This window comes from Aristolochia californica, unplaced genomic scaffold (genome assembly GCF_029961685.1).
Source record: "Aristolochia californica isolate CCGP_79_NKW_82.1479 unplaced genomic scaffold, dmAriCali1.0.hap1 SCAF_3, whole genome shotgun sequence".
NCBI classification, from domain to species: Eukaryota; Viridiplantae; Streptophyta; class Magnoliopsida; order Piperales; family Aristolochiaceae; genus Aristolochia; species Aristolochia californica.
The window spans coordinates 9,399,552-9,426,558 of record NW_027181992.1 but is presented as its reverse complement, the minus strand read 5'-3'; the positions used below and the strand labels follow the sequence as shown (position 1 = coordinate 9,426,558).

At 36.5% G+C, this 27,007-nt stretch overlaps 1 protein-coding gene across 2 annotated transcripts; it reads left to right on the top strand.

The window, feature by feature from the left end:
- On the top strand, nt 1-27,007 carry LOC137958879 (uncharacterized). 2 transcript variants are annotated; one of them, XM_068806072.1, is made up of 15 exons: nt 342-423; nt 652-733; nt 1,412-1,502; nt 1,636-1,720; nt 1,914-1,998; nt 14,052-14,121; nt 22,702-22,771; nt 22,924-22,969; nt 23,092-23,341; nt 23,519-23,724; nt 23,834-23,908; nt 25,395-25,464; nt 25,599-25,679; nt 26,430-26,509; nt 26,614-27,007. In XM_068806072.1, the coding sequence occupies exons 2-15, from the start codon at nt 660-662 to the stop codon at nt 26,690-26,692; spliced, it is 1,362 nt and encodes a 453-aa protein (XP_068662173.1). In that variant the 5' UTR covers nt 342-423; nt 652-659; the 3' UTR covers nt 26,693-27,007. The 2 variants fall into 2 exon arrangements, with proteins under 2 accessions (XP_068662172.1, XP_068662173.1); XM_068806071.1 differs by lacking the exon at nt 652-733 and having other exon boundaries at nt 1-423.

The following is a 27,007-nucleotide window of genomic DNA, read 5'->3' as shown; positions in this document are numbered from 1 at the left end:
TTTCCGTGTCGAGGAAGTCCTCCAAAAACCCAAAGAACAAGAGCTAGGCGGAAAGTGGTTTTAACTTTTCTACAAGGTGAGCTTTAATGGCGCCCACCGGAATTCCCGTCCGTTTTGCACTCCCGAGTCTGGACTGATGAATACTGGGGAAATCTAAGTATTGTCTACGAAGAATTTTTTGTTTTTTCGGATTAAATTGAAAGGGGAGAAGAGGAAAGATCTAAGAAGCTTCTTTTTGGTTTAGCTTCTCTGGGTTTTGTTCTTCTTTGTTTTTCATTTTTGGGAGTTTATGCTTCGTCGGAGAGCTATGACTTGGGCGAGGGTGGCGAAATCTGCGCAGGCTCTCGCAGCTCACGGTTTTCTTTTCTCCTTCACGCTGTTGCTCGTGCTCAAGGTGGACCGTGTTATCTTTTTCTCCTGGTGGTTAGTATTCCCTTATATTTTAACTTCGGAATTTGCGTTTTGGAATTTAGTTGAGTTTTATCCAATTTAAGATTGACGACACGTTAGGGCCCAATTTTGCCGATGAACTTTTTAATTTTTAATCTATTTTTTAGTGGGTGCTTGTAACTGGTTAGTGCATTTATATGAACCAATGCAAGGTGAAGTCGACGATTTCTTGTTTCTTTAACATAGTTTTATTGTCCACAGACAATAAAATGTGTAACTTGTCTCTCTCTCCGTACTACTGGATACAAGTTATTTTTGCAAAAGATTTGCGGCTACTACATGAGTAAGTGTTGCAAGTCTTGTTCAACATGTTATCTTCTTAAATGCAGAGGACTATGTGCTTGCATGCATGTTAAGAATTCTTTAGTAGGTTAGGATTTCTAGCGGGTCCAAGTAAAGGTATCTTAGGCGTGGGAAAGAATTTGACTTCCCTGTCTCATGGTTGACGGATGTTAGGCTTAGAATGTTTCTTGTTTCTTGTTTCTTTAACTATAACGTTATCTTTTTTCAATAATTGTGGAGAGCAAGCATTCCTGGCTACTTCGGGCTTTCCAAGTTTGCTTTGCTATTATGTAAGTTTTAATTGTTCAAGGAATGAAATGTGGGTTTGCCGGGTTTCTTTTGATAGGTGTCTTCTGGTGTCTCTTTTGTGTTTTCACTGCCATCAGCATTTTGGGATTTTCTGATTCCATAACATCAGTTTTACGTAGTATTTGTCTACTCAAAATAGAGAGTTACTAAATAGTCTTCATGTTCTTTACTGGCTTTGATTGTCTATTGTTTTTGGCTGGTAATTGTGGTTATTTATGATTCTTGTTACCTTTTGACTTGGAAATGCCTTTTCCAAGTTATTGTTTTTCAGCTTCTTATTTCTTCTCAAAGGTTGACTGCTGTGCAACTTGCAGTTCAACAGCTTGCAATAATTTTTAGTTTTCCTTTCACTTGTCTTTAATCCTTGCAGGATAGTTTTTCTTCCCCTCTGGCTGTTCCACGTTGTTGTTGCACGAGGCAGATTCTCATTGCCTGCTCCTTCATTACCTCGTGATCGACACGTATGATGTAGCTTTATCCCAATTATGTTGGTTTTGTAGTGCGTTTTTCATTTTTGTTAAAAATTAGTAGCTTTCATTCTGTTAACTTGAAATTCCTTTACTATCAATTAATTATCTTTGTGTAATTGGGCAGTGGGCACCTTGTCATACCATTGTTGCTACACCATTGCTTGTCGCATTTGAGCTACTTCTCTGTCTATATCTGGAAAGTATCTATGGTATAATGCACACTCCTTTTTTCTCCTTAGCTCATTGATTCCTACAATTGAAATGTTATTTATAGTAAATGTCCAATTAAAATGCATTTTCTTGTCTGATGCAAACTCTTGAAAGTTCTTGGTTTTGATCTTCACAGTAGATCAAATTGATTTCTGCATCCCCATGTCTCAATTTGCTGAGTGATTTCTGCAGTTCATGGCTCTCTGGCTGTAAATTTGAAGATTGTTTTCCTTCCTTTGATGGCATTTGAAGTTATCATTCTGGTTGATAATTTCAGGTACTTTCTTTGCCGTTTTATCACATTCCTCTTATGTATGTTTTTTCTATGCATAAACATCATGAAGCAATAAACACACAAAATAATATACTACATGCGCGACTGTTGCTTGAAGATATTGCTCAGAATTGTGAATGAGTGTTTCAACTGCATTTTTTTTTTTTTGTTTTGGATTCTTTTCGTCACTATTGTTTCAACTGCATTGAACATACAACGTGTACTCACAGCTCTGTAACATAAAAAAAAGAGTAGTACCGAAACTGAAAAATCAGAATTCTTTAAGGAGATACTTTGAGGTAGAAAGTTTTGCTAGGTACTCTATTCGACTGAATTTGGTTTAGTGTTTGAAATGAAGAGAATAGGGGAATAAAATTCTCATAGGATGTGAACATCCCAATTCCTTACTGTTGAAGTGTGGAAGGACGTAAGGTTATGCATTTTTGCCTAGTGATGAAATGCCATTTTTAATGCAAGTATTTTCAAGTAAGAAAATTGACATTCGTTATCACCTTTCAAATATATAGACTGAAGTTGATGAGTCAGTATTATGAATTTAGGGTGCATTTCCTGTGAGATTGGAAACGTTTTTCCAAATAGCAAACCAAAACTTACCAACTATTGGCTTGTCAGCTTTTATTATTTCTAATACGATTCTGATCTCCTGAGGTGATGTTTTCTGTCCATTATGAAATGCCCAATTTTTTCTGAGCTTTCTCACAGAGATAACCTAGAGCTGTGGTGTTGGTTGTGGTGATATTGGCAATTGATGGTAGTAGCTCAGGTTAATTCATCACGAGGCAGGGAGTTATGGTATGTTGGACTACCTGTGGATCTGATCTTTTTGGGGTCATTTTGTTTCTTGTGCCGCTTCTTTGTGAGGATTTGGGATTTAATGCAGAGTTATCACTACATGAACCTACTCTATCTGATTACCTAGATACTATTAACTTCTATGTATGTCAGAAGTGGAGATGCTTGGAGTTGGCTATTGTAAGCACGAATAGTATTAAATTGGTTTGGAAATAGTTTCTAACTTTTGAAATGATTGAGATTTAAAAAGAAACATTAAGGAGAAGTTGAGAAGAAGAGAGAGAGAGATATGGCGGTTGTCGCAAGAGAAGGGGAGTTCTAGTTAGGGTTTGAGATTGATCCCTACTCCTCCATTATTTTCTCATTAACTTATTATTTTTTTTTTTTCAAATAAGGATGTATAAACATTCTCATTAACTTATTAATATGGAAAAATGACATAAAAGCCCTCCTCTCCTTTATTATATATGAAAAATAGGTGATTTGGGTTTCTGGAAGAGGGGCAGCTTTGCTGCCTTGGAATCCGAGCCAAAAGGCCCTTCCTGCTTTATTATCAGGGTTTAAGTGAAAATTTACAAAAGGACAAAAATGCCCCTCAATACTCAAAATTACATGTCTAAATTGAATGAAAATTCAACTAGAGATAAAATAAGACATTATCTATCTAATAGCCATACTATAAGAGAAAAATGTAATATTGAAAATATAAGAAATGAGCAAAATACCCCTGAACTTGTATTTTAACACTCCCCCTCAAGCTAGAGAGTAGATATTAAACAATCCGAGCTTGTAACTAAAGGATACATGTTCACATCTCCCCAAAGGCTTGGTAAATATATTTCCAAACTGGTTTGAAGACTTTACGTAAGGAGTTACCATCTTCTCTGCATAACTGCATCTCTAATGAAGTGGCAGTCAACCTCTATATGTTTCGTTCTCTCATGGCATACAGGGTTGCTGGCAATAAAAATGGTTGCCTGGTTATCACAATTCATAACCATAGGTTAGGTAGCATAAAACCAAACTTAAGAAACACAAACTTAATCCACATAAGCTCACTAGCTGTACGAGTCATTGCTTGATACTAGGCCTCTACATTGGACCTAGCTACAACTGTTTGTTTCTTACTTTTCTAACTTATCAGGTTGCCTCCACCAAAACAACAGTAGCCTGATGGAGAACGTCTATCCATCTTACACCCAACATAATCGGCATCAGAATACCCAAGTACATCAATTTTCCCATTATGAGTATACAGAAGACCTTTTCCAGGTACTTCAAAATCCTCTGAGCAACTTCTAAATGGACTTTTTGAGGTTTTTTACCTGAACTGGCTGACAACTTCCACAACAAATGAAATATCCATCCTGGTAACTGTAGCATAGATCAGTTTACCTACTAATTGTTGGCATTGAGTTTTATCCTTGAGTGTAGGACTGTGAATGTCATGTAGATTATGATTAACTTCCATGGGGGTGTCTATGCGTTTAGCATCTAATAAACCATACTCCTGTAACATATCCAATATATATTTTCTCTGAGAAAGAACAATACCTTGCTTATTACGAGTGACTTCAATGCCAAGGAAGTACTTGAGAGAGCTCAAATCCTTTGTCTGAAAATGTGTGGCCAGATATTGTTTAACTTCTGTAATACCATCAAGATCATCACCAAATAACACAATGTCATCTACTTAGACAACCAAAACCACCATACCAGTCTTCCTTTTAAGTAGGAACATAGAATGATCACAATGACTCCCATAGAACCCAAATTGTAGCACCACATCACTAAACTTTTCAAACCAAGCCCATGGACTCTGTTTAAGTCCATAAATAGCTTTATGCAGCTTACACCTTTTCTGTCTTCCCCTGAGCCACATACCCAAGATGTTGCTCCGTATACACTTCCTCATGTAGATCACCATATAAAAAGGCATTCTTCACATCGAGTTGAAAGAGAGCCTAACCCTTATTAACAACCACAAATATTAAGATACATACCGAAGTAAGTTGGGCCACAGGAGAGAATGTCTCAAAGACATCAACTTCAAAAGTTTGCGTGTACCCTTTCACTACCAGTCGAGCTTTGTACTGTTCAATAGAGCCATCAACATTATATTTGATAGTATAAACCCAACGACACCTCACAATAGCTGCTTCTGCAGGTGGATCACTTAGATGCCATGTTCCCCGATACACTGAAACGCTCATCTCATCATCCATAGCTTGTTTCCATTCTGGAATGCACAAGGCTTCCTGCACTGAACGAGGTATATGGGAAGTACATAATGACATAGCAAAGGACTTGAAGGGTGGGGACAAAAAATCAAGTGACACATATTTGGATATTGGATGAGAAATACAAAGATTATTTACCTTTTCGTAGACTAATAGGCAGGTCCAAATCAAAGACAACATGATCTGCAGGAAATGAGGAAGCTGGTGGATCATAAGAAGAGAGCCCTATAGAGGTAAATGTTGGAGGCATTGTTGGAGTACGAGAGCGACGACTGTAAACATGAAGAGGCAACGAAGAACTCGATGATGCTGGTACATCCAAAACTGCAATAGGAACAGGATTGTCTCAAGGAGATTCAGGTGATACAGGATGCTCAGTAGATGATGAACAATATGGAATATGTTAAAAAAAGGTCACATTGGTTGACACATATGTTTTCTGTCGAACATAATCATAACATTTGTACCCTTTTTTGTTGACAAGAATATCCCTAAAAAACTCATTTGACAGACCGAGGTGACAAGTTATTGACCGAAGTTCCAAGCATATGAATAAAACAGGTACATCCAAAAATACGAGAAACCACGCCAAACAATTTACAATTGGGTTTTAAAACCTGAAGAGGAACTTGATTACTCAAAACAGATGAGAGCATACGATTAAGCAAGTAGCACGAAGTTAAAACCGCATCTCCCCAAAAAGATTTAGGAACATCCATATGCAGTATTAGTGTCCTTGTAATCCCAAGGAGATGTCTATTTTTACGTTCAACCACCCCATTTTGTTGTGGTGTATAGGGGTAGGATGTTTGATAGGTAATACCATGAGAAACACAAAATATTGAAATTTTATGGTTAAGATATTCCAAACCATTGTTAGTACGAAGTATATGAACGCATGCACCAAATTGATTTTTTATTTTGTTGAAAAAATTGATAAATACATTAAACACTTTGGACTTCTCCTGTAGGAGATACACCCAAGTGACTCTACTGAAATCATCAATGAACGACACAAAATACTTAAAACCAATTGGGCTAGGAATCCGACATGGACCTCATACATCAGAGTGGACTAATTCAAACAACTTGGTGTTTTGACTAGAACTATCTGGGAAACTGGAGCGACGATGTTTTCCCAACTGATAGGATTCACAATCAAATAAAATATCGGCTGGTAGAGAAAGAAAAGATTGACGCAACTTAGCTAGTGTGGGATGTCCCAAGTGTAGATGCCACAAGTAAAAAGAATTTGTAGTAGTGAGAGCTACAACTCGAGAAACGAATACATCATCCAACATGTAGAACTCTCCCTTCTCATGTCCTGAACCAATCGTCCTCTTCGTTTGCAAGTCCTGGAAAACACAAAAAGGAGGATCAAAGGTGACTGAACAGTTTAAGGATTTAGTTAGATGACTCATAGACAAGAGATTAACTAGAAACTTTGGTACAAATAAAACAGAATCTAAGGATATTTGTAGAGTAGTGTGAACTATACCCTCCGCCCGAATGGGAGAGGTGGATCCATCAGCTAAAGTAACTCGACGATATGAATGAGATGGACTAATGGACTGAAATATAGAGGGCATACTTGACATGTGTGTAGAGGCTCCTGAATCAATGATCCAAGAGGGGGAATGAGACACATTTAGTATATTCATACCTGTACTAGCCATCGTGGCACTCCTTGAGGAAGAAGGAGAAGTCTCGGTAGTTTGAGAAGCAGTAGATGAAGCAGTCAGTTGATCCAGTCGTTGTAATAACTGCTGAATTTCCTCATAGGATCCAGTGTGTGAGGAGGCGTCCTTATCTGTGACTATAGAATTGGCCCAGGTAGGTTTACCAAATTTGTCCCAGCATTTCTCAGAAATATAATTATTCCTACCACAATAAACACATTTTTACCAGTAGAAGATTGAAGGTTAAGAATAGCTACTTCTGAGAGGGTTCCTCCTGACTCATTCTTATTTACAACTGCACCTTCAGCTCGAAGAACATTGTTAAAAGCTTGCTCAAGAGTGGTCACATCCTCATTGACCAACAACGGGGCTCTAATAGCATCATACTCATGCCCCAAACCATCTAAAAACCGGGCTACTTGAATCTGATTTTCTTTCTTATGGATGTCTTCAACATTCTTAGTAAAAGGATGGAATATACTAATCTCCTTTAGTACTCCCCTCATCTCAATGAAATAATTTGTCATTGATCTACCTCTACGCTTCATATTGAAGAACTTTACATATAACTCATAGATCCTTGATAAATTACTTTCTTGAGACAAAATGGAAGCCAATGTAGTCCACATTGCCTTAGTAGTACTGCAACTCAAAATCCGATCACTAAATCCGGATTCCATACTATTGACCAACCAGGTCATTACTAAATTATCTTTTGCTACCTAATCTTCAGTAATAGGTACCAGGGGATCATCATTTATATATTTTGTCATTCTTTTGGCCCTCAAATACATCAAAACTGATCTAGACTAGTTTACATAATTTGATCCATTCAATCGGATCGTAGTTATCTGAATAGACTGAGAGAATTTCACATTTGAGCTCTCAGCAGTCCTTTGGACAGCAACCCGTGTGCTGGAATCAATCATTAAATATTACCAAACACCACAATTCAGTACACTAGAGCGTCAATTAACCAAAGGGAAGCACTTTTCTCAAATTTCAATATTTGCGTAGTTAAGTGGGCCCCACACCGAATTCAATTAGGGTAATGCAGCACCTAATTCATTCAATTTAGAACCAATAGTGATCAATTCCAGCAATTGAGACCATAAATCAATGAAAGAATAACCTAATTGCAAGAAATCAAGATGACATAGGCTATATATGGATGATGACGCAAGCATTAGGTTGACGATGCAGGCAGATTTGAAATTTTTTTTCAAATTGGGATCATCAAACACTTCTAAATCCCAACATTCAGTCAAATAGAAGCAGTAATCATTAGCCAATAGGCTAAGAAAAGCAGAAAAAGAAAAAAAATGAAACTTTTACCCTACCAGTCCAGAAATGTGGGAAAAACCTTCAAGGAGATTGCTGAAAATAAAGAGAAGATCCACAAAATCCAAAGAAAACTTGCCCAAGACTTGCGTTACTGCTCTGATACCATGAAAAATAGGTGATTTGGGGAGAAAATAGAAGAGAAAATGGATTTTTGGAAGAGGGCAGCTTTGGAATCCGAGCCAAAAGGCCCTTCCTGCTTATTTATAATCACGGTTTTAATGAATATTTACAAAAGGACAAAAATGCCCCTCAATACTCAAAATTACATATCTCCTAAAATACATGTCTAAATTTAATGAAAAGTTAACTAGTAATAAAATAAGACATTCTCTATCTAATAGCCATACTATAAGAGAAAAACGTAATATTGAAAATATAAGAAATGATCAAAATACCCCTGAACTTGTATTTTAACAACATTTATATCAGCATTCTAAGATAAATAGCTGTAGATAAAGACATAAATAAGTATCTTGAGGGATGAACCATAGCAATGAAATATCTAAACCACTCGCGTAAAGAAATTACAAAATCACCCCTTGGATACATAATTCAACACTCACTTTCAAGTTGGAGTATATATATAAAAAGCCCCGACTGGTTAAAGATAGAAGCAAATTTTTTTTCCAAGTGCTTAAGTAAAAATGTTGCCAAGCTGGTAAGAAGACTTGACATATGGAGTAGGTATCTTCTCACTTAGAATTGCATCTTGGATGAAGTGATATTTGACCTTGATATGCTTCATTCATTCATGGAAAACTAAATTGCTTATAATCAAGATTGCAGCTTGGTTATAGCACCCCGTTGTCATAGGTTCTTTCACATCAAATCTGAATTTGACCTTAAATGATTTCATCTACTTCATTGTACAAGTAGTATGCCATGGCTCTGTACTCGGATTCAATAGTTGACCTTGCTACAATATTTTGTTTCTTATTTTTCCACATCACTAGATTTTCCTTAAAAAATATATGGTAGCCACTCATGGATCTTCTATCTAGTTTTGATTTAACATTGTCAACATCTTAGAAGCCTTGAATCATCTAGTGCCCATTGGATTTGTACAATAGTCATTCCCCTAGAGATCCCTTTAGTGCTGGTCTTTGATCATTGTGAAGGTCAAGATTGCTCTTCATAGGTGATTTTTGGGAAAGGTGATATTTCATTTCAAACCAAGCAACAAGAAAAACAAAACAGTTTTCGTAGTTGTTTCAATTGTTTTGGTACCTGATAATCTTCTTTCTTGCAATAGATGAATAACATACTTTCTCTGTGAGAGTGCTACCCTAGACTTCCTTTGGGGTCACTACAATTCCCAGAAAGTACTTCAATTTCTTGAGAACCTTAGTTTGAAAATGTGTTTTTTAAGTATTCTTTCACCTCTTCTATACCGTGTAGATTAATGCCCGATAGAACAATGTCGTCTACATACTGCACAAACTAATAATAATCTTTGAACTCCTCTTTTGCACAAACTTAGAATGATCATTGTGGCCACACAAAAACCAAAGTTCATAGCAACTTTATTGAACTTATCAAACCAAGCCCTTGGGTTTTGCTTAAGTTCATAGATTGCTTTTTTTTTTTTTTTTTTCATTTTGCTCACTTTTCTTGCTCTCCATGAGCAATATTACTCAACGGTTGCTCCATATAGATTTCTTCTTCAAGGTTACGACAAAGGAGAGTTTTTTTTAATATCCAATTGAAATAAGGGTCGTCCTGATTGATGGAAAGCATTTTTGATATCCAATTGAAATAAGTGTCATCCTTGATTCACTGCAATTGATATTAAAATATTTGTTCAAAGCCAAGATACTGGCAAAAAAGTGTCAAGATTGATCACACTATATGTCTGTTTATACTCCTTTTCAATTAGTTGAGCTCTACATCTCTTCATTGACCCATTAGGATTCTACTTGATGGTAGGACTCATAGACAATCAACAACTGCAGCTCCCTCAAGTGGGATACATAGTTCCCAAGTATTTGTAGTCATCAATGCTTCCACCTCATTGATGGCGTTCCTCGGAATAAACATTGAAGACAATAAAGAAGCAAAAGTCTGGAAAAAAGTGATAAATAATCAAAGACAACATATTTAGACAATGGATGCTTGGTTGAATACCTTGCCTCAGGTCAATGAGCCTGGGTAAATCAAGGTGTGAGAAAGTGGGATCTCTAGTTGAAGGTAATGATGGTGGAAGTATCTCTAGTCGAAGGTAATAATGGTGGAAGCAGAGGAGCAACATCTACCTAAACTTTCTTCTCAATTGTCTGGATGTTTTATATGTTATTTTGTGGATCTCTTGGAGTCCTATTACAAGATGGCTCGTCATTTGTGATGTTGGGCATTGTCTTCTTTTATACACCTGTAACTGCTTCTCTTCCCATCTTGGAACATCATCAACAAGAACTGGCAGACGGATAGGCTTCAAAACTCTTTCTACTAAGGACTAGGAGACACATGAGTTGTAAAGAATGAAATAACCTAAAAAAGGTAATGTTAGAAGAAAAAAGAGTTTGCTAGTGACTGGATTTTAACACTGTTGAAAAACAAGTACAAGGGGATTTTGGTCATTTCACCTTATCCTCATTCTCATATCTTAATGTATTCTTGTTTCTTATGTTGAATTATGTCTATGGTCTATTTTCATATATATAGGGCATGTGGAATGGCAGATATAAAGAGATTAGGGTTTCACAGGGTTTCATTTAAGTGAGGGGGTCGTGCACGATCCCCAATGCAGCTCTATTTTGGAGCTCGCTTCTCCACTCTCTCTTTCTTACTCATTCTCTCCATCTCTCATTCAATCACAAAAGATTATTCACTCCATAGCAGAATGAAGTTGTTGCATGCAAAAATTGTCACTTACTTGAGGTGGCTCGAACTATGATGATTCATATGAATGTCCCTAAATCATATTGGGGTGATGTTGTACTTACTGCATGTTTTTTTATAAATAGAATGTCGTCTTCAATTCTTTATGCTAAAATGCTTATTCAAATTGTATTACTCACTGCACCTCTTTTTCTTGTACAACCGTGTGTATTTGGCTACGTCTATTTTACTCATACTTTTGAACCATCTAGGGATAAATTGTCTCCTCGTGCTATTAAGTGTATATTTTTTGGATACTCTTGGACACAAAAAGGGTACAAATGTTTTTGTCTATCTACGAGAAAAACATTTGTATCTGCAGATGTTACATTTTTTGAGTCTTCTAGGTCTAAGTTAGTTCTGCTAGTTCCCTCAGTTCCTAGTCCTAGCATTTCTATTCCAGTTGATGATTGTATTCAGACTACACATGATGTTTCTATTGAGAAACCACATCAGGTATATCAGCCCAGACAGACGCCAAGTCATCTTGATCCAGACCTCTCTCTCACATTGTCTGCATTGTCTCCTGATCCTGAGGTAAGTGACTTACACCTTTTTATTGCTCTTCAAAAAGGTGTTAGGTAAGGTACTTGCCATCCCCTTATCTCAATTTGTCTCTTTTGATTCCTTATCTGACAATTATCCTAAGTTTACTTTGTCTATCTCCACTTGTAGTATTCCTTCTTCAATGAAGGGTGTTTTTTGTCTCCTCATTGGAAGAAAGCCATGGATGTTGAAATGGAAACATTGATTGACAGAGGTACTTGGGAATTATGTGACTTACTTCCAGGGGTCGCAGTAGTTGGTTGTTGATGGCTGTATACAATAAAATACAATGTTGATGGGTCATTTGAAAGATATAAGTCTCGTCTTGTTACTAAAGGATACACTTAGACTTTTGGAGTGGATGTATTTGAGACTTTCTCTCTGGTTGCCTGTCTGTCATTTGTTAGAATACTGGTATTTGTTGCAATGAATCAAGGCTGATCTCTGTTTCATCTAGATATAAAAAATGTTTTCTTGTATGGTGATCTTGAAGAAGAGGTGTACATGGAGCAACCTTCGGGGTATGTTGCTCAGGGGAGATAAATAAGTTATGTAGACTCAAGAAAGTCTTTATGGCCTAAAACAGAGTCCACGGGCATGGTTTGAAAATTTTAGCCAAGTGGTTATGTTCATGGGATTTCTCAGAAATCACTATATTAAGAAGAGATTGTCTGGGATTATTGTCTTATTGGTATATGTAGATGATATCATCTTATCAGGGAGTGACAAATCAGGCATTGAAGAAGTCAAATCACTCTTGGCAACTCACTTTCAGACTAAAGATCTGGGTCAACTATAATATTTTATGGGTATCGAAGTTGCAAGAAGCAAGGAAGGAACTACTTTGACTAAGAGGAAGTATGTAATTGACATGCTTCAAGAGTGTGGTGTTTTGGGAGCTAAACCAGTTGATACACCTATGGAGGTAGGACATGATTTTCATGACGATCAAAATCCAAAATTGAAAGATAAAACAATGTATCAGAAATTAGTGGAAGCTCATATATACTACAGTTACTAGACTAGATATCTCATTTGCAGTTAGTGTAGTGAGTTAGTTCATGGAACATTCACGTAAGATTCACCTAGAGGTTGCACAAAGAATTTAAGATATCTGAAAGGGACACCAAGAAATGATCACTTGAGGATTGAGGCTTTTTCCGATGCTAATTATGCAGGCTCCAAGCTTGATAGGAAATCAATTATTGGGTACTGTGTAGTTCTCGGAGGAAACTTAATCAGGTGGAAGAGTAAGAAACAAAATGTTGTTGCTCGATCTAGTGCGGGAGCGGAATATACAATGATGACCCAACACTATAAGCGAATTAATGTGGGCGAAATCCGTTGCCCAAGAGTTAGGCTTTTATTAGAAGGATCTTATGACTATGTATTTTAATAATCAGGTGGCAATCTTTATTGCTAATAATTCGGTATTTCATGAGAGAACAAAACACATAGAGATAGATTGTCATTTCATTCGGGATGCAATGATGAAGATGGAGGTGACAACCCCCCCATATGTTCGGTCTGGTGATCAACTTGAAGATGTTTTTATTAAAGCACTGGGGAAGTGCGAATTTATGAACTTTTGTGATAACAGAGCTTCTTTGACATATATGCTCTAGCTTGAGGGGGAGTATTGAAAAACAAGTAAAAGGGTATTTTTGGTCATTTCACCTTACCCTCATTCTCATATCTTGATGTAATCTTGTTCCTTATGTTGAATTATGTTTATGGTCCATTTTTCATGTATATAGGACATGTAGAATAGGAGATATAAGGAGATTAGTGAGGGATATTGTTGTAATTTTATCAAACCCACTTAAATAAATAAGTTTGGGGTCTAGTTTATCAAACCCAACACAGCTCTATTTTGGAGCTCTCTTCTCCACTCTCTCTTTCTCTCTCAGTCTCTCTCCTTACTTACTTTTTTCAAACACTTATACCCCTTCTGGTTTCATGATTGCCCCAAGATTCAAGAACACACATTTGACTGAACCATTAGACAAATTTATCAGTTGTGGGACCAAGGACCTGTACAAAACACATACATCCAATTACACTAGGACCTGTACACTACAAACGTTTGAGTGTTGGGCATGAGAACCCTATGAGGAACTTAAGATTGAAGATGGCATGTGGTGGATTAAAAACACACAGTAAGAATGGCATCTCCCCAAAAGGTCCTAGAGACATTCATATGAAGAAGCAGTGTGTGAGCAATATCAAGGAGGTGCCTGGTTTCTATTTGACTTTTACCTTGTTTGTTGATTTGACTCATGGCAATATCATATTATAGAAGGAATAAGCTGTTTGATTGATACACTAATAAAAACTTCATTTCTGTGAGCATGATATTGAAATTACAAGATATTGTCGAAAGTTATGATACTCATTTTTACTTGCATTCAGGATTCCAATTATAAGTGCAATTTTAGTTGGCCAGTGATTGGATACTGCTCATTCGCATTTTGAATGTAGAATGAAGTTATTTTGTTTCAATATAGTTCAGTTTGGTGTTGATTGTTTAAAAAATACTGTTTTCCTTCTTTATCAGGATGTGTAGGGCTTTAATGCCTGGAGATGAAGAAAGCATGAGTGATGAAGCTATATGGGAGACACTTCCTGTAAGTTACCCTTTAATTTAGCTTACTGGTTTCAGAGAAATTTTTTTTACACGGTCCTACATGGTCATTCATGTTGTGAAAGAGATTTCCTATATAAACGAAGTTGGAAATATGGAAATTGACTTCTTCAGGATAAAGAGAACAAATTTTTTGAAAAGAATCAAATAATTAGCTGATGAACCTCACTACTTGGAACTAAATATTTGAAAGTGGTCTGTTTTTCAATTAAAGGTTGCCTTTTCTCTCAGTATATGGCATTAGTTCAATAACAGCCAACTTTTTGAGGAAAATGCTTGTATTGCAGCAATCATCAACCTTTGTTTTATTTCTTACTTAAAAACAAATTTTTTAATTTGGATTTTTATTTTTATTACTTTTTTGAATAAGGGGCAGGGGAAATATTGTTGATAGGTTGTTGGTTAAGTAGAATAGAAAGATAGGAAGGAGGTTTGAGAGAGAGAAAGAGATTAGAAGAAGAAATTGAGGAAACTGCTCGAAGGTTAAACTAGACACATTATCAAAACCAAATTGACCTCTAATTCTGTTTTAACTATCACTGAAGTTACGATTATGAGAATAGCCACAATACCCCTCTCACTAATATCTAATTCCTTATGTCTTCAAACTAGAGAAAATAACATACCCAGAATTACTAGTTATGCATACCCCTCTTGTGAACCTAAGTGGGAGGTATAAAAGATTCAATTGCCCATACGTATAATGACCAAAGTGCCTCAGCGGCTACATCTTATTCAACACTCCCCCTCAAGTTGTCTATAAATATCTAGCATTCCCAACTTACTACAAAGACTCCCAAACTCACGCTTGCCCAAAGCTTTAGTAAACAAATCTCTAAGCTGGTCTGCTGATCGAATATATGTAGTGCTAATGTTTTCACTCGTTATTGCATCTTTGATAAAGTGGCAATCGACCTATACGTAATTTATGCACTCATGAAAAACAGGATTTTTGGCTATGAAGATAGCCATCTAATTGTCACTCCCCATAGATATAGGCTTTATATTGTCAAATCCAAACTTAACCATGAGAGACTTCACTCTCAACAACTCACATGTTGTTTATACCATAGCTCCTGTATTCATCTTCAAGACTTGAATGGGCTACTACATTCTGTTTCTTGCTCTCCCATGTTACTAAATTACCTGCAACAAAGGTGCAATATCTGCTTGTAGACCTATCTACTCATAATCTTGCATAATCAGCATTTGAGAAACCTTTGATCTCCAATTGCCCATTTATAGACTAGACCCTTCATAAGAGAGCCTTTAAGATATTTCAAAATCCGGTAAATAGCATCAAGGTGAACCTTTCAAGGATATCCAATAAATTGACTAATCACACTAACAACATAAGAATTGTCTGGTCTTGCCACTATAGCATATGTCAGCTTCCCTACTAATCGCCTATATTGTGTTCTATTTTTCAGTATAGACTATGCTTACAATAGAGGTCATTATTACTATCCATAGAGGTCACTATTACTATCCATAGGGACATCAACTGGTTTGGCCCCTAGCATTCCCATCTCTTTCAACAAATCCCCTATGTATTTCCTCAACAAAACCAGCCCACACTTGGATTTGGCCTCTTCAATTCCTAAAAAATATTTCAACTATCCAAAATCTTTAGTTTGAAAATGACTTTTTAGGTGTTCCTTGGTTGCTCCAATCCCCTTCAAATCACTCTCAAAGATCACAATATTATCAACATATATAATTAGAATTACTACTATATTTTGCTTCATGCAAACACAAAGTGATCACAATGATTTCTCTTAAAACCAAAAGAGATTACCCCCTTACTAAATATTTGAAACCAGAGTCTTGGACTTTGTTTTGGACCAAATAGCCTTTTTTCAATTTGCCTACCTTCTTAGACTCCTCTTGAGCAACATACCTAGGATGTTGCTTCATATAAACTTCATCAGTTAAATCACTATAGAGAAAAACATTCTTGATGTCAAGTTGAAAAAGTGAACACCCTTTATTGACTGCAATAAATAATAAAATACCGATAGAACTCAATCGAACCACTGGAGAGAAAATTTCAGATACATCTACCCATATGTTTTTTAGTATATCCTTTTGCTTCAAACTGAACTTTGTACCTTTCCATAGATCCATCAACATTATCTTTCACTGTATAAACCCAAAGACATTTCACAACTGTTGTTCCAGTTGGAGCATATAATTCCCATGTCTTTTGAGACAATAAAGCTTCCATTTCATCACCCATTGCTTGCTTCCACTTTGCTCTACTTGGGGTCTTCTGCATCATAGAATAGAAGGACACACATCAAAGGATCAATACAAAGTAAATAAAAAATCAAAACAAATAAGTTGACAGAGAGAATTCTTGGTTTTAGAACGTGCCCTTTTTCTCAAGGCAATAGACAAATTGGGATAATTATAAGGAAGATCTGCAGTGGAGGGCAATGATAGTGGAATAGACTTTTAGGGGCTGTCGTAGTAGATGGCAGCTCAACCACTTGTTCTTTTTGTCACTGCTGATATGCCTATAATGGTTTCTTCCCCTGAGGCCTAGGCATGTCGACTTGAACATCACTAACAAGAATGGGGACAGGAATGCCAGAAGAAATATCATTTTGCGCAACAATTGAGATATAAGAGGATGTAAAGAATGGAGTGCCTTTAGGGAATTTGACATATGCAGAAATAAACATTTTTTAGACACGTGTTATAACCTTTGTAGCCTTTTAGAAGTCTTGAAAATCCTAGAAAGAAACATTTTGTTGCTTAAGAGATAACTTATCAGGCAAATGACCGAGAATAGGAATGAAGCATAAGCAACCAAGTAATCTAGGAGATAGAACATTATTCAGACTTGGGCTGAAAAACCTGGAGAGGAATTTACCCACTCAACACTAAAGAAGGCATGTGGTTAGTGAGAAAATAAGTAGTACGAACAGCATCCCTTCAAAAACTCTTGGGTACCTTTAGGAAATAGCATAGTACGAGCAATGGCTAACAAGTGTTTGTTCTTTTTCTGTACCATGTTTTGCTGATGAGTATACACAAGATGTTTGATGTAAAATTCCGTTTGAAACATAAATTTTATCAAATAGTTTGTGACAATAGACATTATCGAATCGAAGAATATGAATAGAGGTATTAAATTGGTTTTTTATTTTAAATAAAAGTTTTTGAATACCTCAAGTACCTCACTTCGACTTTGCATGAGGTAGACCTAAGTTATTCTAGACAATCCTCAGCAAATGAAACAAATGCTGATATCCAAAGACACTAGAGACTCTACATGGTTCCCATACATAAGAATAAACTAGATCACTCCTTTTATGGATTCTACTAGGTAAGACCGACCTGTGATGCTTTCCAAGTTGACAAGCCTCACACTGAAATATAAGTGAAGATCATCTCAGGTCTGGACAATGTTTTGCAAAGCTTGGAAGGTGATGGATACCCAAGGTGAAGATGCAACTGGTAGGGAGAAACATTGGCAGAATGCAGGAAGGACAAAATCGTCTATGCCATGAAGATAGTAAAGCCTATTCTTCTCACATCCTCCAATTATCTTCCTCATTTAGAGATATTGAAACACATAAAATGAAGGAAGGAATGTCAGAAAACAATTAAGGCTTCTAATAATTTGATTGTTACACATTAAATTAACCTAAAATTTGGGACAAAAAGAACAAAAGAAAATGACATACAAGGAGTAACCTGAACCACCCCTTCTCTGCAAATAGAAGACAAGGAGCCATCGGCTAGAGTTATTGAAGAAGAAGATAATGAAGGATTGAAGAAAACTGGGACAAAGTACTTGTCATATGTGCAGATGCACCGGGATTGACAATCCACTTACCCTTGTTACTAGAAGAAACATGTAGTGCAAAAATACTGGTGGGATCACCAACAACATTACTACCTGAAAAAGAGTGAACTTTAGGGTTTTGGAGAAGGAGAGAGAGAGAGAAAAGGGAAAAAAATCAGAGTTCTGGAATGACTTTGTAAATGACTCTGTGTGGGGGTCGAGTTTGACCCCATGGCTTTTATAGAGTCCTGAAAAACAATTACAAAAATGCCCCTAGTCACTTAAAAATACTAAACCCTTGTATCTCCTAACATATTCAAATTTATATAAACTTGAACTAGAGATAACACTAAACATATAGAATAGGATAGTGTGGCTGCTAGGGTTTGTAGGAAGTGTAATATCACAAAATTGCCCTTCAGGAGATTTTCTAACACTGCTCTCAAGTTGGAGTTTATATATCCATTAGGCCCAACTTGCTGCAAAACTCAAAGATGCTAATGTTATCCATCCTGGCATATCCTTTGTTGTAAGTGTTGTTAGTCTATTCATAGAGTGTCACTTGCCAGATTCATCAAGAAGCTGCCCAATGGTTCTTGAGATATCTAAAAGGGGCACATAGAAAGGGCCTATTCTTTAGACCTCACAATCACATGAAGATAGAGGCATTGTCTTGTCTCAGAGTTCATCACTTTGTTCATCATGAAGGGTTGCCTTGTCTTGTCTCGAAGTTTTCCAACCACTGGCTTAGCACCCAATAGTCCATATTCATTTAACATGTCGGTGACATATTTCCTCTGAGTCAGTGCCAGACTTGCCTTGTTTCGAGCTACTTTAATGCTGAGAAAGTATTTTGGAGAGCCTAGGTCTTTAGTTTGAAAGAGTTGTGCTAGATGGACTTTTGTCTTTTCAATGTCTTGGACATCATTGCTAAATAAAATGATGTTGTCCACATATACCAATATTATAACAAGGCCAGACGACCTTTCATAACAAACAGTGAATGGTCACAATGACTCCTGATAGAGCCAATTGACATGACCACTTGACTAAACTTCTCAAACTAAACCCGAGGGCTTTGTTTGAGACCGTATATAGCTTTCTTCAGTGGGGCATACTTGTCATTCTCCCCTTGACCAACATACTCAAGAGGTTGTTCCATATATACCTCCTCAGCCAAATTACCATACAGGAAAACATTTTTAATATCCAGTTGATATTGTGGCCATCCCTAGCTAACAACAACAGAAATTAAAATCCAAACTGAAGATAGCCGTGCCATAATAGGAAAAGTTTTGAAGACATCAATCCCCTATGTTTGGGTGTAACCTTTGGCAATCAGCCTAACCATGTACCTTTCAACAAAACTGTTTGGTTTATACTTCACTATGTTTACCCATCTACAACCCACCACTGTGGCACCGACCGATAGATCACATAGCTGCCAAATGCCTTTATCCAATAGTGCTTCCATCTCAACATCCATAGCTTTCTTCTACTAAGGGGAGGAAGGAGCATCCTACACAGACGAAGGAACAATACAGGAGGATAGGGCAAGGCAAATTGTTTGTACCGGTTAGAAAGAAACTCCAATGATACAAAGTGAGACAATGGATAACGTGTACTTTTTATAACACCTTTCCTAAGAGCAATAGGTTGGTGTAGGTCCCTTACCTCAGGATCCTTAGACAAGAGAGGGTCTTAGAGGCAACCGGTTCATCTTAATTAGCTTTCCGTCTATGATATAATTATTAAATTTATGGAAAAGAGAAAAACTTCAGGTTGTAATCTTAGTACATGAGTCCCTATTTATAATAGAGAAAAGTAATAGAGTCCAATTACAATTGAAGTACCCTTGTCCCAATTACACCCAAAGTCTAACACTTAACGATAAGTCCTAATATAATTAAACAACTCAACATAAATAGAAGACTAACATAACTAAAACACTTTTAAACTAAGACTCTTCTGTGAGACCTCCTTCTGTTAAACTCTTGTAAGACTCCACCATATTAATTTTGGCTATGTGAAACTTTTTACTGTGAGAGTCATGTAAGAGTCTTCCATATCTTCTCTTCAACACTCTCCCTAAAATTGGAGTTTATAACTTCAGCTTGCAATGAAAAGGATTCTTGGTCTTCGATTTTTTGTGCCACAAAAAATTCTTTATAGATGCAAATACTTCATCTTTTGCACTCCCCCTTTCTTGAATATTTTGGTCACATAAAGATTACCACAACATGTGAAACAAAATACCTCTTTCTTGTACTTTTTCTTCTACTTCTCCCCCTCAAGTTGGGGATAAAAAGGGCATAAAGACCCAGCTTCGACAAAACACAATATGGGAGAAGAAAATCACTCCTAGCCGTACGACAAAGATCTATACACCAGTCAAAACGGTCATAGTCTGAAACACAACCCGCTTAATGTTAAAGGCGGAAAACTAGCCCAACATTAGGGATTAAAAAAGAGATTACTCACTTTTTAAAGGTAGCTCAAACACAAATCACCTCTTGGGTGAAGAATAAAAGACGACTTTAAGGTGGATGTTGGGCACACTCCTATACTTGTTAGCTAGTGGGTCTAGGCATTGCTTTGAAGTGATAAAAACCCAAGATGATAAATTGAAGAAATATTGGAGACTTTAACTGGAAGGAGGCGACTATGCAACACTCCTACTTCCAAAGTGACTTTTTCTTTTTTTGGAAAACTGGGGAAACTATAATGGTAGAACTTAATAAATTTGACAAAGTATAACTTTTTTGAGTTGATCACAATATTTCGGAGTTAACTATGTGGAAGATATACAACCAAGTAACAAAACACAAAACTTGAAAACAACTTTGATGTAAGATATTGCATATCTTGAGTGAGTACATCATAGAGTGATCAAGTTAGACCAAAAATCTCTGATTAGAAGACAAATTTGGCTAAAAAACTCGGATTTTAGGTGAAAAGAAAACTCAAATCACATCAATGCCTAGAGAGATAATAGGAGAAAAGATAGGGAAAAAGGAAAGATTTTCAGCAAAACTGACCTTTGATACTTCTGATATAAATATCTCCAAAAATATAGCCCACAATCACAAGCGGTTTGTTGATCAAGAAACTAGACTCAAATATCTTTAATTTGATATCTAATTTGACATAAAAATATTCGTTCTTGAATCTTTTATGACCTCTTGATTCCCTTCATTTTGTATCTTAACCCTTACCATCTGCAATGCGAATATCTCGTTAAATATAGATCAAATTGCCATATAATTTTCTCCTCATGAAACTAGATTTCAATACCTTTCATCTAAGTCTAACTTTTCTTCATAAAATATACTTGTTTTGAGGTAAAGAAGTTGACATATTTTGGGAATCTACAATTTGGCGAAACTGGGTACTCTTTCTTCTTTGGCTAACATGACCATTGACTCTTCCAAGATTGATATCTCCCTTTAGAAAATTCAGATTGAGAATTGGTTGAATAGGTTAGAAAATAGACTTACAAATCTTTCTTTGGATATATAATTCTCCCTGTAAAGTCTTGTTCTTGATGGCATAAGACGGCTCAAAATTTGAAGCTTTCTGTTGCTGCTCGAAAAGGATGCCTTTAGTACAATGCGTATATCCATAACCTGTTTGTTTAAGTGTGGTTCCATAATATTTACAAGCCAGGTCATGACTGTGGTGTTTTCCTTTTTCCATGTCCTAGTAATGGGAGATGGGAGGTCCTCATATAGGAGATGTTCTTTCTTCTTGGATTCAAGCAACATCTTGACTGCCCTACACCACAATAAGTAATTCTTACCATCTACTTTGGTGCTAGTAATCTGCACATGGGAGATATCCTTCTCCTTGACACTTTATCTTGACCTGAACTCACTAGTGCTAGACGAGGTCATTGATTAAGAATTCAGCACTTGAAATGATTTCTTTCAACCTGCTAAGCAACAACCAACACCAAACAACACTTACGCTCAGTGTCTTTAAAGATTATTAAGAAAAAACAGCATAAAACACACCTTCACGCAGTGCGCAGATCTCCGCACCACATAATACCATCAATCCAGAAACACCCAAGCATCTTTAACACTATTCTATTAAAAAAACCAATAGGAAACAACTTAATTCAATAACATTATAACAACTAACAGAAGCTTTACATCAAACCCGGTCTGCGCAGACTTATAGGAATACTAAACCATGATTTTCAACACAGCAAAGGGGCACAGCAAACATAAAGCACTATTTCCACACTTAACCATCAACCAATCGGCTGTGGCACAAAGAAACAGGAAAAATTCAAACCTGAAAGACCTTTGCAGAATAAATAGAGAAGAATTTTCATACCTGGAGGGTGGCACAGATGCAAAGGAAGAAGCAAAGTTGATGAATGTAGCCTAGAAACAGTTTTATTGCTCTGTTATCATGTTGTTTAAGTAGAATAGAGAGAGAAAGATTATTTGAGAGAGAAAAAAAGACCAGAAGGAATTGAGAAAAAACTGGTTCTTGCATGAGAAAACCAGACACATTAGAGGAAGAAAGTCTGCCCCTAATTCTGTTTTAACTATCACTAAAGTTACAATTATGTGAATTCCTATAGTACGCTTATCAGCAATATCTAATTCCTTGTCTCCAAACAACAGAAAATAAGGTACAATGAACGAAATACCCTGGGATATTCAACATAGATATTTACCTTCTCCATGTGTTTGATGTGATTCATTTTGTTCAGATCATGGGAAAAGGAAAACTAATGCTTAATTGTCTCTATAGCATTTTTGGGTAGCGATCTCTATGGTGTTTTTTGTTGCTGCAACAACATTCACCCTTCTGAAGCTAAATGGTAAATTTTCTATCTGCTTACAACATTCTTTTAACTTCATACTGATGAGAAGTAGTTACTTTGTGGAACAATATTATAGAAAAATTCTGGTTTGTTTTTTTAATCCTTTGATTGATCATCTTAATTACTTGAATGAAATTTGTTAAGTGCAGGTGATGTAGGTGCCTTGGGGTGGTGGGACTTATTTATAAATTTCGGGTATTTAGTATTATTATTATCATTTTGAAAAGTTTGGGTATTGCTTTATTAAATCAAGTATCTCACATTCTGAAATGGTGACCCCCTGTTAATCTGTTCATTTTCTTATTCCTGAATTACAGCATAGCAGAGTGCTTTGCGTTCCTTGTTTGCACAAAGTGGTCTAATCCAGTTATTCATAGACCCTCAAACCATGGAGAACCAAGCTCATCCTCCACAACATCAAGATATCTTGACATGAATAGTAGCTTTGTGCTATATAGAGAAGAAGATCAGTACCCTGGCAGGATGTGTGGACTTCAGGACATTGGAGGTCATATCATGAAAATCCCAGTGATTATTTTTCAGATTGTACTCTGCATGCGTTTGGAGGTATTTTATTTGTTCTATCATGTCTTTGGTTTTGTTAAAATATATTCACTGAAAGAAAATATCATGATCTAACTATAGCACTGCAACTCTCTCAAGTATAGTATCCTCAGATCCCTTTGATGAGGGAAAATCATGAAAAGAGTGTCTTTTGTTTATCCAATGTATGTTTAATTTCAGGGAACCCCACCTAATGCTCGGCACATTCCACTGCCTGTCCTTTTCTCTCCACTTTTCCTTTTGCAAGGTGCCGGTGTCTTATTTTCAATTTTCAAATTAGTAGAGAAGATGGTCCTCTTACTGCAAAGTGGGACTGGGACGAGTATATATTTTACATTCTCTTCCAGGCTTCATGATTGCTTTGGGTTTCTGCATCATGGTTCAAGGTAAATTATTTTAAAGTTTTTAATGTGAGTGATATATTTCGTAATTACATTACCTATCTGCTTATGGAAGTCTTTTGGGTTTTTCTGGTCTTTCTGTTAATGAACTCAGGCTTCTTGGTTGGTGGTCAATTGATGAAGAGAGTAAGGAGGAACAAGCTCGACTTTATCAGGCTGGGGCTACTGGGTTAGTGTAGCTGTCTTTTTGTTAATGAGATACATGACTCAGATCTCTATTTTTGTGTCCAAAGTGATTCAAGTCATTCAAGTCAAGAAGTGCTTTCCATTCATCCCATAGCTAGTGGAATATTTTGTCATTATGGATTTGTGTAAAGGTTCCAAATAGCAGTGAAAGAAAGCAAAAGAATAATAGATGAAGAGCCAATAGACCTGCAGAGGGAGTGAGAAAGCGTGGTGTAAAAAGTGACATACAGACGCAAAAGAGTGAAAGATTCCACAGGGAACTTCCAAGCAGCTTGTGGAGAAATGTGCTTGGAATTCTAATCTCACTATGAACTTAGCAATCATCGACTTCAGATTGAAACTTATTTTGACCTTATGCACATAAAAGTAATTCATTTAGAAAATCTCAAAACTCTGTGTATAATCTCACTTGGAATTTTCAAAAGCAGTCATCTGCAATTGGCTATTTATATCTTTTATATACTTGTTGAACAGAAGTTATATTCGTTCTTCTTGGTGCTCTATTGTACTTTTCATGACACAAGTGTCCTTTTGCATCAGCTTGCGTTCCTAGCTCAAATCTTTCATATAAGTTTTAACTCCTAAATAGAATTATTTGAATAACTTGTTCATCTTTGAAGGGTGTTTGTTATTAAGTTTTTGTATGACTTGTACTGCTGCAAGAATTGACTATATAGTTTCAGCAGAGGCAATTATTATGTTTGTGAAAAAGAATCAATATTTGACATTCAAACTTTCAAGTATAAGGAAAACTTGAGAGCAGTAAAAAGGTTCTTCTGTTTGATGGAAACCTGGAAGCAGGGAAAGTCCAACCTAGCTTTGGCAGTCCTTCAAGTTTGATTGAAGCAAATGATAGACAACTATGTACAATTTTTTTTGTAGCTTTAGTTACAAATATTAAACATCTAATATTTAATTTTCACATAATGTCAAGAAGAAGCAAAGCTCAAGATGTGGTTTCTGAACATGAAAATCAAAGTGGAATTGGAGTAAACTCAGATGAGGTGTTACACCATGCATAATAGCCCTTAATCAGATAAATAAATAAACAGAAATTGGATTTTCTTGAAATCAATTACTATTTTTCATGAATGTTGATTATGCATGCATACTACATCCTATATCCCTTGGTGAGACTTGAACCCAAGACGTCACTCTAGAAACCCTCCCACGTGGCCTCTGAGCCAGAGGCCCAATCCACATTAGTTGCTATAATGTCCTGTTTGACAAACATTATGACCAAATGATCCTTCTGCAAGTTTTCAGGAATTGACTGTCTATGTTTTGAACTGTAATATCTGTTAAGTTGCATTTAGTCCTTTTGCTCATTTGTCATCTGGCTTCAATTTGTTGTTTCTGGTACATCATGCAATTCCATAAGTTTGCACTCTTGCTGATGGAAGCGTTTGAAGTCTTACTATGCACACTTTGCTAGTGATCTGATAATGGAGTGTTGTAATTTTGTGTAGGTACAACACTTTCTGTGGATATCCTCCTGAGATTGTAAAGAAAATGCCTAAAAAGGATCTAGCTGAACAGGTATGTGTCTTGTCTTGGCTCTTAGACTTCAATGCTTATGTCAGCATTCTCAACTAATTAATTCCTTGCGTCTAAAACTCGTGTTCTAATGTACTGTGTTATCATAATTATCTCTTAATGAATTTTTATCTCAGGTGTGGAAACTGCAAGCTGCATTAGGGGAGCAAACAGAAATTACAAAATTTAGCCAGCAAGAGTATGAGAGACTTCAAAATGTAATAATCTTTTACTTTTGGGTGGTAATTTGCACCGTTTCGACTTAGTTTGTTCTAGATATTCATTTATAGGGATCAACACCAGTGATGAAGAGGTTCAACAAAAGCTTGGTGTTTATCCATATTTAAACATCCTTCAGAGTTTACTAATTTGACCAGTTATTAAAATCTTCATATCTTTTCTGAAGTAGCAAATTTTCTTGTGTGTTAAGAATAGCCCGTACTGGTCTAGGATTAGAAAGATCCTGATGCCTATTACTTAGGTGGAGACGTCTTTTAACTTCAACTTGCCATTTTAGAATGAACATGGACTTAACTTCATCATGGTATCAAGGCAGTATGTGTCCATGGGTCTCCACCAAAGAATTATCCAAAGGTGCAAGAATATGTGGGATTAAAGGTGAAAGGGAGTGTTATGAATAGTACCATACTCATCCAGGTTTAGAAAAATCCTCGTAACTTCGGTTAGCTATTTTGGAGGAACCTAGACCCTATTTTAACAATGATGGTTTGTGAAGCTACCTGAAGGTTTTTCTAAATTCTGAGTTAAAGTAGAATTTCATTGTGCTCCATTTAAAAGCTTATTACCCTTGGAAATATCTTTGCATATACATGAGTATGCCAATACTTTTTGAAATTTTGTACGATGATCTCTCTCTCTGTCACACACACACACACACACAGATATGATGAGAAATCAATTGTACCCACTGCATTGCTTGTGCCTGATCTTTGTGGTGCATCGAGCAGGAAAAGGTGCTGTGCAGAGTTTGCTTTGAGGGCGAAATAAGCATGGTCTTGCTCCCATGTAGGCACCGGATTCTCTGCAGGTAGCACCTCTCATTCTTTATGCTTGGACTATTATCTCTTTGATAGCCTTGCTGCTTGCAAAACCTTTTAAATTGCCGTCATATTTGCTAATTTTGTGATGCAGTAATTGCTCCGAGAAGTGTAAAAAATGCCCCGTCTGCAGAGTTTTGATTGAGGAACGTTTGCCTGTATATGATGTATAATGCTTTATAGAATCGAGCGGGGTTTCCACGCAAGGTTGTGTGTTGGAGGCACGCAGTATGTACAGAATTGACCATAGGCACTGACTGAAACTCCTCTTCTCATTCACAGAAGATTGATAGTGAAAGCTTGAAACGAAGGAAGGTTAGTTTGACAAGAGCATTGTTGTAATTAGACAATTGACATTGTCATGGTGGTAAGGTGGTAAGCATGAGCCATACATGAGGTTGTGCGTTTGTACTTGGACTATGTTACTTTGTAAATATTCCATTTGGTGGTTACAGAAAAAGAAAGCAAAGAAAAGATTAGTTTTTGTT

Bases quoted from the DNA above. Each gene is read 5' to 3' on its own strand.
- LOC137958879 (XM_068806071.1), top strand. From the start codon at position 290: ATGCTTCGTCGGAGAGCTATGACTTGGGCGAGGGTGGCGAAATCTGCG. The intron at 22,772-22,923 runs GTAAATTTTCTA...TGTTAAGTGCAG, and splicing joins CACCCTTCTGAAGCTAAATG to GTGATGTAGGTGCCTTGGGG. The intron at 25,680-26,429 runs GTAATAATCTTT...TGCATCGAGCAG, and splicing joins AGTATGAGAGACTTCAAAAT to GAAAAGGTGCTGTGCAGAGT.